This window comes from Balaenoptera physalus (genome assembly GCF_965194825.1).
Source record: "Balaenoptera physalus genome assembly, chromosome: 12".
Classification (NCBI taxonomy): Eukaryota; Metazoa; Chordata; class Mammalia; order Artiodactyla; family Balaenopteridae; genus Balaenoptera; species Balaenoptera physalus.
Window position 1 is genome coordinate 54,314,869 of NC_138897.1, and position 14,904 is coordinate 54,329,772.

Genomic DNA, 14,904 nt, shown 5'->3' on the forward strand with positions numbered 1-14,904 from the left:
TGTGATCACTTCTATTATTAATGTTATAGTGAGACCACTAAACATAAATGGTTAAGAATATAGATTTAGGGTTCTGCAGTAGAATCATTTTATAGGTTCTATCCAAATAATATTTGCTTGGCTAATAATATTTAAAGAATGCTTGGTTTAAAAATATTTACAAGTATGCCTAACTGAAGTGCCTTGTTTTCAAGGTATACAAATTTAAAAAGTACAATAAAGAAGAAATGAATTTTAGGAATGCACCTTTAATTGTAGGGAGATATAGCAAAATTGTTATCAATATCTGACATTTATCTCTGAATTAGAATTCAACTGTGGAAAAAAATATGTTTGTCTGAAAGCAATTCTGATTCAATCAAATTTTCTATTTATTGCTAAGAAACGTTTCAAAAAAAACCCTTCTCCTCATTATCTTCCTCTAAAATTCTTACAGTTTTACAGGGTAGTACTTTAACCTGCTTCTAGATAGAAAGGAAATACACTTATCTATATAGTAATAATTTCTTTGTTTTGGTTAGCAAATGAACACTATTTTAAGCAACACATACTAGGCATATCAATACTATAAGCATCATGTAGTTGATCTGGCACTGTAACCACTTAATTTTAAAAGAAATATCAGCATTTTCAAGCCAATATGTTATAAGGTTAAAATAAAACGTATCTTTATTTTCAATAAAATAAAGAAATATTGCTATGATGGTTGGCTCATTAAGTTAGGTGAACTATTTGAAAGTATTGCTAACAGAGAAAAGATAGATCCTTTCTAATCCAAGAACATAAAATTAATGCAGGAAGTAAAGTTATTAATGACTTAACATTCCAAAGAACCCCAAACACATCACCTCAGCAGTATACATACATGACACACACATGCAAACACTCTAAATCTTTAAGTAGGTTCTAGATTACTGCATAGGTATCTGTACAGCCTATGTTAATTTAAGAACTAATTTCATATGCATATATTCTTATATGTAACTTCAACACACAGCAGTAAATTAAGGACAAATTAAATACTCCAAAGTAGTAAATTTTAAGTTTCCCCCCCTTAAAGCCAACAGGCTTATGAAACAAATAATTTGGTTCTAAATGATAATTGGTACTTGTTGCTTTTTCCCAGGTTAACATGAGGAGACAGGAGCTGATGCTATTCAACTCTACCAAGACTTCTGAGAATATCAATGTAAATCTACACAGAGGATAGTTTAATATATAAATTGTACAACTAGAAAGATTTTTTTAAAGGATAAGAGCCAGTTTTGCTTTGTTTTACATAATAGAAAAAAATACTAAAGGAAGAAGGTCTAAAACTAATTTCTCCAAATTTATTATTGTTGATTTATTATCAACAAAAATGATAATCTATGAATGCTGAATGTTCTAAGTTTAATTCTCTGAATTTTACATTTTTTAAAATCACCGTTTTATGCAATCTTCCAAACTGAAACCTCTTCCCTTCAGTACTAAAAACCTGCATTTGAACTAAGGATTTTACTCTTCAAAGAGCAAGACTCTACCTCACTCCCCTCTGGGTTTATATGCTTATTCTAGTAAATTCAAATCAAACAGGTAAGATTTCAGGCTCCCATCTATAAAGAAAGAGGCAGACAAAAAGTACACCCTCAGTTTTCAAGGTACAGAATATTAAAAATCTAAATGGTTTCATACATCAATTTTGTGTTATTTGTGAGAGAACAAAAAAACTGAATCGTTAAAGGGTTTTTAACAATCCTGATTCATGCAATTTAAGTGACTGGAGGGGCAAATCAATCAGCACTATATGTAAACACTGAAAGAGCATACAGCAGGGTTCTCTCCAGTTTCCCATTTTTCAAAGAAAATTACCTTTGAAGTTAAAACACCATGAATAAAAATCAACAAAAAAAATAGTTTTCAGCTAATTTCAAAATAAGGATTGTACTAAAATGTCATCAACTCATTAAAGAAATGGATATTTTCAATTCAGGTTGGCATTACTTAAAAGTACTCGCCGTTATAATTCAGTAAAAGTCTGACAACGATCGAAGTTTAAAGTCCAGGAATAAAGGGGAAAACATACAGGCCTAAGTTCTCAAAACTGAAGAAGCACCAAGCAAACACACACTTCAGTATATTTATAGCCACGTTAGAACACATCTGTTTTGAAATTTAAAAATTAAATAAGCTTATATTTTAATGCTAATAGATAAATCATATAAACTGATTTTTTTTAAATCACTGTTTTGAACATCAACAGTACATTTCATTTTCCCCCCGTAAACTATGGACTTTCTCAGATTCAAACATACAATCGATGAAAAATTCTTTAAAATCTCTGATTATTAGAAACCAGGGAACATTAATGTTTCTGAGATTTGTGACAAACTCAAATGAGACATAAAAATGAAGCTTTGAAGAGATTAATGATTAACAGTTCAAATTCACTATGGATCATTAATACTACTTATAAAATTCTATTAAAAGCTAAAATAATGGTACTATTACTATGATGACAAAGACGACAATTTATTAGGCCTGTACTTGAGGCCAGGAACTAATTAAGCACTTTACATAATCCAATCCTTAAAGCATTATAAGGTGGGTATTATACCCATATTCCAGTTGGGGATAATTGAGGTAAGAGGTTTAAAGAACTTGTCAAAGGTTACAAAACTTAATGGTCAAGAACCAAACCCAGATTTGACTGAGTCCAAACTATTAGGTACTTACCCACGTGCTATGACGCTTCCCCACAAAGCAAACATTTAACAGAATTTGTTGTATAAAGCTACCATTATCAAAAAGTAGGGCAGGAACTTAGACATCCCTGTAGCTCTTTCTCAAAGGAGTTATAATATTATAAAGAATAACTTTATGTGGATGACAAAAAAATTACAAGTAACTGTTCTTGCCAAAAAGAAAAAAGTATGCTAACTAGGCCATATTTATAGGAATACGCTTAATGATGAAATAGCATGCCCCACTTTTAATAAAATATTTACACACATCTACACACGAGGTAAATAGACGAAAAATAAAGGGCAGTGGCTTGTCCTGTGCTAGAGAAGTAGGAACATAAAAAACTCTACTGGGGGGGCTTCCCTGGTGGTACAGCGGTTGAGAGTCCACCTGCCAATGCAGGGGACAGGGGTTTGAGCCCTGGTCCGGGAAGATCCCACATGCCGCAGAGCAACTGGGCCCGTGAGCCACAACTACTGAGCCTGCGCGTCTGGAGCCTGTGCTCCACAACAAGAGAGGCCGCGATAGTGATAGGCCCGCGCACCGCGATGAAGAGTGGCCCCCGCTCGCCGCAGCTAGAGAAAGCCCTCGCACAGAAACAAAGACCCAACACAGCCAAAAATAAATAAATAAATTTATTTTAAAAAACCCTGATACTATTCTCCCCACTTTAAAAAAAACAAAAAACAAAAAAACTCTACTGGACTAGTTTTACCATATTTTAAAATATACTAAGATTTGGAACCTTGAGGTCACAAAAAGACAAATACTAAATGATTCCACTTACATGAGCTATCTAAGTAGTCAAATTCATAGAATCAAAGTAGAATGGTGGTTACCAGGGGCTGGGAAAAGGGAAGATGGGGAGTTGTTTAATGGGTACAGAGTTTCAATTTTGCAAGATGAAAAAGTTCTCGAGATGTGGTGCATAACAATGTGAATATGCTTAACACTACTGAACTGTACACTTAAAAATGGTTAAGATGGTTAAAAAAGATTTGGTACTAATACATAAGTAGCCATAAACAGATATACATCAGTAGACTGGTCCTGCTGCACTTATATGGTAGTTGCTAGTCACATGTGACTATTAAAATTTACATTAATTAAAAAAAGTTACAGCTATTTCCTCAATCTCACTAGCCACAGCTCAACTGCTCAACAGCCGTATGTAGTTGCTGAGGACAGCACAGACACAGCACATTCTCATCACAGACAGTTCTACTAGCTAGCACTGGGTCAGAGTATACAGAGACAGACTCAAATACATACGGCAATTTGTATTTGACACAAAACTGTGATAAAGGTGGCATTTCAAATCAGTGGGGAAAGAATCATTAAGTAAATAGTGTTGGGACAATCTGCTAGCCTGGGGGAGAATGAGGGGGGGAGTGAGGGAGTAATGGTAAATCCAGATCTCAACTCTTATTCAAAACAAATTCTGAATGAACCAAAGATTTATACTTAAAAGCTGAAATGATAAAAGTACTAACACATGAGTCTAATTATTAAGAAAGGGCTTTCCAAACACCATAGAACCCCAGAAGGACAAAAGCAGAAGACTGATTTTTTTTTTTAATTTAAGAAAATACAAACTTTTAGATGAATAAAGCCCAGACAAACTGAAAGGAAAGTGGAGGGAGGTATGGAGTGTTCCATTTTCTTAATCTATTAAAAAATATAACGCAGTGGGGAAAAGGTAAATTGAAAGTGCCAATATACACATGAAAAAATTGCTCAATTGCACTCATAATTTAAACACTCTATTAAAAATTGCATTTTCAACCATCAGATGGCAAAGAGAATCCCCAGTGTTAAATGAGAGTGTGAGAAAACAGGCACTAATGGATGTAAAACCTGATACAACTCATTCAGGAGGTAATTTAAAAATATTTATCAAAAATGAAAAGCAACAAATAATATTTATGGGTAAAATGATATTGAGTCTAGGATTGACTTTAAAATAACCTGAGGAGTGAAAAACTTACCTGAGAAGGTTGGTGTAGATATAAATAAAACAAAATTAGGCATAAATTGATAGTAGTTGCAGCAGGATGGTAGGTGTGTAGGGGATTCATTATACTACTCTAGCTTTGAGTATGTTTGAATTTTTCCAAAAAGGTTTTCCTATTAATGCACACCCTTTAACCCAGGAATTCCATTTCTAAGTATTTAGTCTATAGTTACAGTGGACAAGCACACAACAAGGTAAGTACAAGGATGTTCTCGGAGGCAATAAAAGCAAAAACCCGGAAACAACCTAAATTTCCATTAGAGAACTGGTTGAATACATTATTTATCTAAACACAGTAACGTTATATACCTTTAAAAAGTATGGAGGTAAATTATATGAGAGAGATTACGGAAAAGGGGAAAAGAATCAAGAGCAGAACAATAGACACAGTTTGACTGCATTTAGTAAAAACAAAATCAAATGTGGATTTGTGAAGGCACATGAGATACATGCCCATATTCACAACGAATTCTAGAAGGATATGTGAGAACCTTAATGGTGGTTACATCTGGCTGGGCAGGAGATGGGGGACTAGAAATCTGTGAGGAGGAAACATTTACTTTTTTCAAACATTTTTATACTATGAATTCTTTTTGCATGTGAACATATTGCATCCATTATACTTTTATTAATAAAAAGAACTAGACGTTTTAAATCCTTCTTCTACTGAGATGACTGTCATTCATTTAGGAACTATCAATGTTTAGGGTCAGCACTGGGAGGAGCTTGCCTCAAAGCACACTGAAGTTTTACAGAGCAGAACAGAGGAGCCGCGGTTCCTTTGCTGCTGACCTAGCTCAGGGCTCTTATCGAACCTGTATCTCAGCCCTGATGACCGATCTGAACATCTATCACTACAGCAAATAATTACTCTAAAGACGTAAGTAAGATCCTTCCTTGGTGTTACTCAAACATTAATGATATTTATTGAATATGTATGTGCCTGGTCCTGTGGGAGATACAAAGGAAAAGGATTATAGTCTTGCTCAAGAAATTCATAATCTCACAGAAGAGAAAACACGCATGCGAGGAGCAGAGAATGATTAATGCCATGCAAACACATTATGTGCTGAGAAAAGGAGAAGTCAGTGTGGGTATGTAGAGTCAAGGTTCATGATAGAAATGAGAGGGCAGACTTGATTTTAACAGATGAGCTGGATTTAGATACACAGAGGGGAGAAAATTACATAAAACTGCCTGAAAGAGTGCACAGAAGAAACTGAGATAGTGAGATTCAGTATGACTAGAGATGGGGGATAGGAAAAAGTATAAAATAAGTAATTAGTAGGAGTAAAGTTCAAGGTGATATATATTTTTAAAAACAAGCAAAAATTAAGATTTTATAAAAGAGGCAAAGGAGAGTTTTAACAAGTATTTGATAGCAATAGTTTGCAAGGCAGAGTAAATTATTTGCATTCTTTGCTTCCTTCAGGCTTGCTTTTTTGACATGAAAAATAAAATAACAAACAAACATTATTTCAATACCTCACTTCCAGACCCGGATTCTAGTGGTCTCTTCTTCCTTGGTCCAATAGCTGCAAGAGCTGTGAGATTAGCATCTCTATGCTGTATCTGCGCGAGCTCCAACTGTTGTAACTAGAAGATGGAATAAAAAAAAAAAAAAAATCAGTGTTTACACACAGTGATGCTCAAAGGGGGAAAGAAACTGATCACTAAGCCCACTGTTCTGTTCTTTACCAAATACGTGACAGTGTAAAATAAATATCAGATTTCCCTAACAGCCAACGGTACATCAGTTCTTGATTCCTTTCCTCTAACAAACTTTTTATTCCTGAATCTCTAAATAGAAGAGGCAGAATTTAGGTAAGGAAGAAGTATGGAATAGAAGAAAAAGAAGAGAAGAAACACCCCTAGAGCTTAAGCTCTCCTTAGTTTAAGCACAGGTTAAGAAATGCCTGAAGAATAAGTTGGACGATAAATTGGAGGGAAAGTGGCCAAAATATAGTCAAACCTTTTGGAATAACAGAGAATTACAGTTGGCCCTTGAACAACAAATGTGGGGGGGTAGAGGCGCGGACCCTCTATGCAGTAGAAAGTTCACATGTAACTTATCGTTGGCTCTCCACATCCGAGGTTCCTCCATATCCACGTATCTGCATCCATTAATTCAACCAACTGCAAATCGTGTAGCACTGTAGTAGGTACTTAGTGAACAAAATATGCATATAAGTGAACCCACGCAGTTCAAACCTGTGTTGTTCAAAGGTCAACGGTACTTAAAAATAGTTTCTGTATATTATAGGAAACAGTTCTATGCTGTATGATTTACAAAGCACTTCCTTAAAATTAACTCATTTAACTCTTACAACGACACTGAAAGGTATATATTAATTGCTATAATAACATGAAAATTATACATGTTTTTTTAAAATAACTAAGGGAGAAAGTGAGGTTTTAAGAGATTGGGAAAACTTCATAAAGGTCACACAAATAATAAGTAGTAGAAACAGAACTCAGAGCCAAGTGTTCTCATTATAAACCTTTTCAATATATCACACTTTCTTATGGATTTACTCTGTATCTACCCTCATGTCAACAATTGAAAGTGAGTTAGTATTGTTTTGTTGTACAGCTTTCATTATGCCTAACCCACAATGACCAAATCTACAAGGTATAATTTTTTAGTATTTGGGCACTAAACTATTCAGGGGTACCCATCAAAGATGCCTCATTAAGGTAGATAAATTTAAGATACTAAAACTGGGAAATAAATGCATGAAACATAGCATCATTTCACCAAGGCAAGTAAGTGTCAAATGGTATTCTTCAAAAAAACAAGGTGAAGAAGTCAAAATAAAATATCACTACACAGGTCCTTAAGCTTTTCTGGAAAAGGAAGCAGGTTTAATTCCCACTGACATCTTATTACTGTGGAGAAGAAGGAAGAAAGAACCTGGCACTGGTTGCTAGATAAATATTCAAACAAGATCAGACTCCAAGATAGTCAACTGTAAGTAACCTATTGGGGAACCATAAGTGTATCCTGAGAATATTTTTCTAAAAGAACACTAACTAAATTTTTAACATTAAAAAAAAAAAAAAAGCCTGGATGAGAGCAGCAAACAATTTATGATGAAATAGGCAGTCTCAGAGAGACACAAAGTAAAGATCACTTCAAATTATTTTATAATATCAGAGGAAAGACAAAGAATAAGCCATAGGTAACTGAATCCAGCAAAGCAGAAAACACTTAACTAAAGAAAATGAACTAGGAACCATTTTCCATTTGTTCCCCAAATTACAGGGCAGAAATCCTTCATTTAAATTGTGTATTTACTTACATATAAATTGCTAGAAAACTATTTTCAGGAGTTATAAACCATCTTTTGTTAATGCTGGCCTTTTAAATAAAATATATAGTTTTACAGTCTGATGCTGTCACAACACAGAACTTGTAAGTGACAAAATATAATTTTAATTAACCTACCCTGCAGCACAAATCAAACAACAAGCTATATTTTAGTCTTTCCCTGTAGAGAAATGGCATCTGCACAATAGTCACATCAAATTAATAGTTTTAAAATTGACCTCTGTCATCAAATTCCGCTACCTATATAGTAAAATACTTTCTCCCACTCTGCAAATTACACTTTGGTTTTCAGAAATCTCACAGACGTTTTAGAAAATTTTGCAAAACTCTTAACAAAAATGGAAACTGACAATAGTTTGGTTGTATTTACAATGAACTTTCTTAAAAACAATGTACTTTGGCCAGCACAACAGAGAAAAACTATGGACTTTTTTTTTTTAACATCTTTATTGGAGTATAATTGCTTTACAATGGTGTGTTAGTTTCAGCTTTACAACAAACTGAATCAGCTATACATATACACATATCACCGTATCTCCTCCCTCTTGCGTCTCCCTCCCACCCTCCTTATCCCACCCCTCTAGGTGGTCACAAAGCACCGAGCTGATCTCCCTGTGCTATGCGGCTGCTTCCCACTAGCTATCTATTTTATATTTGGTAGTATATATAAATCCATGCCACTTTCTCACTTCATCCCAGCTTACCCTTCCCCATCCCCATGTGCTCCAGTCCATTCTGTCTGTCTGCATCTTTATTCCTGTCCTGCCCTTATGTTCTTCAGAACCTTTTTTTTTTTAGATTCCATATAAATGTGTTAGCATACGGTATTTGTTTTTCTCTTTCTGACTTACTTCACTGTGTATGACAGACCCTAGGTCCATCCACCTCACTACAAATAACTCCATTTCGTTTCTTTTTATGGCTGAGTAATATTCCATTGTATATATGTGCCACTTCTTCTTTATCCATTCATCTGTCGATGGACACTTAGGTTGCTTCCATGTCCTGGCTAATGTAAATAGAGATGCAATGAACATTGTGGTACATGACTCTTTTCGAATTGTGGTTTTCTCTGGGTATATGCCCAGTAGTGGGATTGCTGGGTCATACGGTAGTTCTATTTTTAGTTTTTTAAGGAACCTCCATACTGTTCCCCATAGTGGCTGTTATTAATTTACATTCCCACCAACAGTGCAATAGGGTCCCCTTTTCTCCACACCCTCTCCAGCATTAATTGTTTGTAGATTTTTTGATGATGGCCACTCTGACTGGTGTGAGGTGATACCTCACTGTAGTTTTGATTTGCATTTCTCTAATGATTAGTGATGTAGAGCACTCTTTCATGTCTTCGTTGGCAATGTGTATATCTTCTTTACAGAAATGTCTATTCAGGTCTTCTGCCCATTTCTGGATTGGGTTGTTTGTTTTTTTGATATTGAGCTGCATGAACTGCTTGTAAATTTTGGAGATTAATCCTTTGTCAGTTGCTTCGTTTGCAAATATTTTCTCCCATTCTGAGGGTTGTCTTTTGGTCTTGTTTATGGTTTCCTTTGCTGTGCAAAAGCTTTTAAGTTTCATTAGGTCCCATTTGTTTATTTTTGTTTTTATTTCCATTTCCCTAGGAGGTGGGTCAAAAAGGATCTTGCTGTGATTTATGTCACAGGGTGTTCTGCCTATGTTTTCCTCTAAGAGTTTTATAGTGTCTGGCCTTACATTTAGGTCTTTAATCTATTTTGAGTTTATTTTTGTGTATGGTGTTAGGGAGTGTTCTAATTTCATTCTTTTACATGTAGCTGTCCAGTTTTCCCAGCACTACTTATTGAAAGGGCTGTCTTTTCTCCATTGCATATTCTTGCCTCCTTTATCATAAATAAGGTGACCATGAGATTGGTTCAAGATGGCGGAGTAGAAGGACGTGCTCTCACTTCCTCTTGGGAGAGCACTGGAATCACAACTAACTTCTGAACAATCATCGACAGGAAGACACTGGAACTCATCAAAAAAGATACCCCACAGCCAAAGACAAAGGAGAAGCCATAATGACACGGTAGGAAGGGCGCAATCACAATAAAATCAAATCCCATAACTGCTGGGTGGGTGACTCACAAACTGGAGAACACTTATACCACAGAAGTCCACCCACTGGAGTGAAGGTTCTGAGCCCCATGTCAGGCTTCCCAACCTGGGGGTCTGGCAACAGGAGGAGGAATTCCTAGAGAATCAGACTTTGAAGGCTAGCGGGATTTGACGGCAGGACTTTGACAGGACTGGGGGAAACAGAGACTAGACTCTAGGAGGGCACACACAAAGTAGTGTGGGAATCAGGACACAGGGGAAGGAGCAGTGACCCCATAGGAGACTGAACCAGACCTACCTACTAGTGTTGGAGGGTCTCCTTCAGAACTGGGGGGTGGCTGTGTCTCATCGTGAGGACAAGGACATGGGCAGCAGAAGTTCTGGGAAGTACTCCTTGGTGTGAGCCCTCCCACAGTCCGCCATTAGCCCCAGCAAAGGCTCCAGTGTTGGGTCGCCGCAGGCCAAACAACCAACAGGCAGGGAACCCAGCCCCACCCATCAGCAGTCAAGCCGATTAAAGTTTTACTGAGATCTGCCCACCAGAGCAACAGCCAGTTCTACCCACCACGAGTCCCTCCCACCAGGAAACTGGCAAAAGCCTCTTAGATAGCCTCATCCACCAGAGGGCAGACAGCAGAAGCAAGAAGAACTACAATCCTGCAGCCTGTGAAACAAAAACCACATTCAAAGAAAGACAGACAAGATGATAAGGCAGAGGGCTATGTACCAGATGAAGGAACAAGATAAAACCCCAGAAAAACAACTCAATGAAGTGGAGATAGGAAACCTTCCAGAAAAACAATTCAGAATAATGACACTGAAGATGATCCAGGACCTCGGAAAAAGAATGGAGGCAAAGATCGAGAAGATGCAAGAAATGTTTAACAAAGACCTAGAAAAATTAAAAAACAAACAAACAGAGATGAACAGTACAATAAGTGAAATGAAAAATACAGTAGAAGGAATCAATAGCAGAATAACTGAGGCAGAAGAACGGATAAGTGACCTGGAAGACACAATGGAAGAAATCACTGCTGCGGAAAAGAATAAAGAAAAAAGAATGAAAAGAAATGAAGACAGCCTAAGAGACCTCTGGGACAACATTAAACGCAACAACATTTGCATTACAGGGGTCCCAGAAGGAGAACAAAGAGAGAAAGGATCGGAGAAAATATTTGAAGAGATTATAGTCGAAAACTTCCCTAACATGGGAAAGGAAATAGCCACCCAACTCCAGAAAGCGCAGAGTCCCATACAGGATAAACCCAAGGAGAAACACGCCGAGACACATAGTAATCAAAGTGGCAAAAATTAAAGACAAAGAAAAATTACTGAAAGCAGCAAGGGAAAAACGAAAAATAACATACAAGGTAACTCCCATGAGGTTAACAGCTGATTTCTCAGCAGAAACTCTACAAGCCACAAGGGAGTGGCAAGATATACTTAAAGTGATGAAAGGGAAGAACATACAACCAAGATTACTCTACCCAGCAAGGATCTCATTCAGATTTGATGGAGAAATCAAAAGCTTTACAGACAAGGAAAGGCTAAGAGAATTCAGCATCACCAAACCAGCTCTAGAGCAAATGTTGAAAGAACTTCTCTAAGTGGGAAACACAAGAGAATAAAAGGACCCACAAAAACAAACCCAAAATAATTAAGAAAATGGTAATAGGAACATACATATCGATAACTACCTTAAACATGAATGGATCAAATGCTCCAACCAAAAGACACAGGCTCGCTGAATGGATACAAAAACAAGACCCATATATATGCTGTCTACAAGAGACCCACTTCAGACCTAGGGACACATAAAGAATGAAAGTGAGGGGATGGAAAAAGATATTCCATGCAAACGGAAATCAAAAGACAGCTGGAGTAGCAATACTCGTATCAGATAAAATAGACTTTAAAATAAAGAATGTTACAAGAGACAAGGAAGGACACTACAGACAAGGGATCAATCCAAGAAGAAGATATAACGAGTATAAATATACAGGCACCCAACAAAGGAGCACCTCAATACATAAGGCAACTGCTAACAGCTATAAAAAAGGAAATTGACAGTAACACAATAATAGTGGGGGACTTTTTTAACACCTCAGTTCCACCAATCATCCAAACAGAACATTAATAAGGAAACACAAGCTTTAAATGACACAATAGACCAGATCGATTTAGTTGATATTTATAGAACATTCCATCCAAAAACAGCAGATTACACTTTCTTCTCAAGTGCGCACGGAACATTCTCCAGGATAGATCACATCTTGGGTCACAAATCAAGCCTCAGTAAATTTAAGAAAACTGAAATCATATCAAGCATCTTTTCTGACCACAATGCTATGAGATAACAAATCAATTACAGGGAAAAAAACCGTAAAAACCACAAACACATGGAGGCTAAACAATATGTTACTAAATAACCAAGAGATCACCGAAGAAATCAAAGAGAAAATCAAAAACTACCAAGAGACAAATGACAATGAAAACACGATAATCCAACACCTATGGGATGCAGCAAAAGCAGTTCTAAGAGGGAAGTTTATAGCAATACAAGCCTACGTCAAGAAACAAGAAACATCTCAAATGAACGATCTAAACTTACACTAAAGTAACTAGAGAAAGAAGAACAAACAAAACCCAAAGTTAGCAGAAGGAAAGAAATCATAAAGATCAGAGCAGAAATAAATGAAAAAGAAATGAAGGAAACAGTAGCAAAGATCAATAAAACTAAAAGCTGGTTCTTTGAGAAGATAAACAAAATTGATAAACCATTCGCCAGACTCATCAAGAAAAAGAGGGAGAGGACTCAAATCAATATAATTAGAAATTAAATAGGAGAAGTTACAACAGACACTGCAGAAATACAAAGCATCCTAAGAGGCTACTACAAGCAACTCTATGCCAATAAAATGGACAACCTGGAAGAAATGTACAAATTCTTAGAAAGGTATAACCTTCCAAGACTGAACCAAGAAGAAATAGAAAATATGAACAGACCAATCACAAGTAATGAAATTGAAACTGTGATTAAAAATCTTCCAACAAACAAAAGTGCAGGACAAGATGGCTTCACAGGTGAATTCTATCAAACATTTAGAGAAGAGCTAACACCCACCCTTCTAAAGCTCTTCCAAAAAACTGCAGAGGAAGGAAAACCCCAAACTCATTGTATGAGGCCACCATCACCCTGATACCAAAATCAGACAAAGATGTCACAAAGAAAGAAAATTACAGACCAATATCACTGATGGATATAGATGCAAAAATCCTCAACAAAATACTAGCAAACAGAATTCAACAACACATTACAAGGATCATACCCCATGATCAAGTGGGATTTATCCCAGGGATGCAAGGATTCTTCAATATACACAAATCAATCAATGTGATACACCATATTAACAAATTGAAGAAGTAAAACCATATGATCATCTCAATAGATGCAGACAAAGCTTTTGACAAAATTCAACACTCATTTATGATAAAACTCTCCAGAAAGTGGGCACAGAGGGAACATACCTCAACATAATAAAGGCCATATACGACAAACCCACAGCAAACATCATTCTGAATGGTGAAAAACTGAACGCATTTCCTTTAAGATCAGGAACAAGACAAGGATGTCCACTGTCACCACTATTATTCAACATAGTTTTGGAAGTCCTAGCCACGGCAATCAGAGAAGAAAAAGAAAGAAAAGGAATACAAATTGGAAAAGAAGTAAAACTGTCACTGTTTGCAGATGACATGATACTATACATACAGAATCCTAAAGATGCCACCAGAAAACTACTAGAGCTAGTTAATCAATTTGGTAAAGTTGCACGATACAAAATTAATGCACAAAAATCTCTTGCATTCCTATACACTAATGATGAAAAATGTGACAGAGAAATTAAGGAAACACTCCCATTTACCACTGCAACAAAAAGAATAAAATACCTAGGAATAAACCTACCTACGGAGACAAAAAGACCTGTATGCAGAAAACTATAAGACACTGATGAAAGAAATTAAAGATGATACCAACAGATGGAGAGATATACCATGTTCTTGGATTGGAAGAATCAAAATTGTGAAAATGACTATACTACCCAAAGCAATCTATAGATTCAATGCAATCCCTATCAAATTACCAGTGGCATTTTTTACAGAACTAGAAAAAAAAAATCTTAAAATTTGCATGGAGACACAAAAGACCCCGAATAGCCAAAGCAGTCTTGAGGGAAAAAAACAGAGCTGGAGGAATCAGACTCCCTGACTTCAGACTATACTACAAAGCTACAGTAATCAAGACAATATGGCACTGGCACAAAATAGACCAGTGGAACAGGATAGAAAGGCCACAGATAAACCCATGCACCTATGGTCAACTAATCTATGACAAAGGAGGCAAGGATATACAAATGGAGAAAAGACAGTCTCTTCAATAACTGGTGCTGGGAAAACTGGACAGCTACATGTAAAAGAATGAAATTAGAACACTCCCTAACACCATACACAAAAATAAACTCAAAATGGATGAGAGACCTAAATGTAAGACCAGACACTATAAACTCTTAGAGGAAAACATAGGAAGAACACTCTTTGATGTAAATCACTGCAAGATCTTTTTTGATCCACCTCCTAGGGTAATGGAAATAAAAACAAAAGTAAACAAATAGGACCTAATGAAACTTAAAAGCTTTTGCAAAGCAAAGGAAACTACAAACAAGACGAAAAGACAACCCTCAGAATGGGAGAAAATATT

At 36.3% G+C, this 14,904-nt stretch overlaps 1 protein-coding gene across 8 annotated transcripts in view; it reads right to left on the minus strand.

Moving 5' to 3' along the window:
• TAF4B (TATA-box binding protein associated factor 4b) overlaps nt 1-14,904 on the minus strand; it is a 141,367-nt gene that overhangs the window by 41,006 nt on the left and 85,457 nt on the right. For all 8 annotated transcript variants that reach the window (XR_014251500.1, XR_014251501.1, XR_014251502.1 and 5 more), the window contains one exon: nt 6,224-6,334. Coding sequence is in view for 4 of the 8 variants with exons in the window: in XM_082416039.1 (XP_082272165.1) it covers nt 6,224-6,334 (111 nt within the window). In the remaining 4 variants the exon portion in view is untranslated. The remainder of the gene's footprint in view (nt 1-6,223; nt 6,335-14,904) is intronic.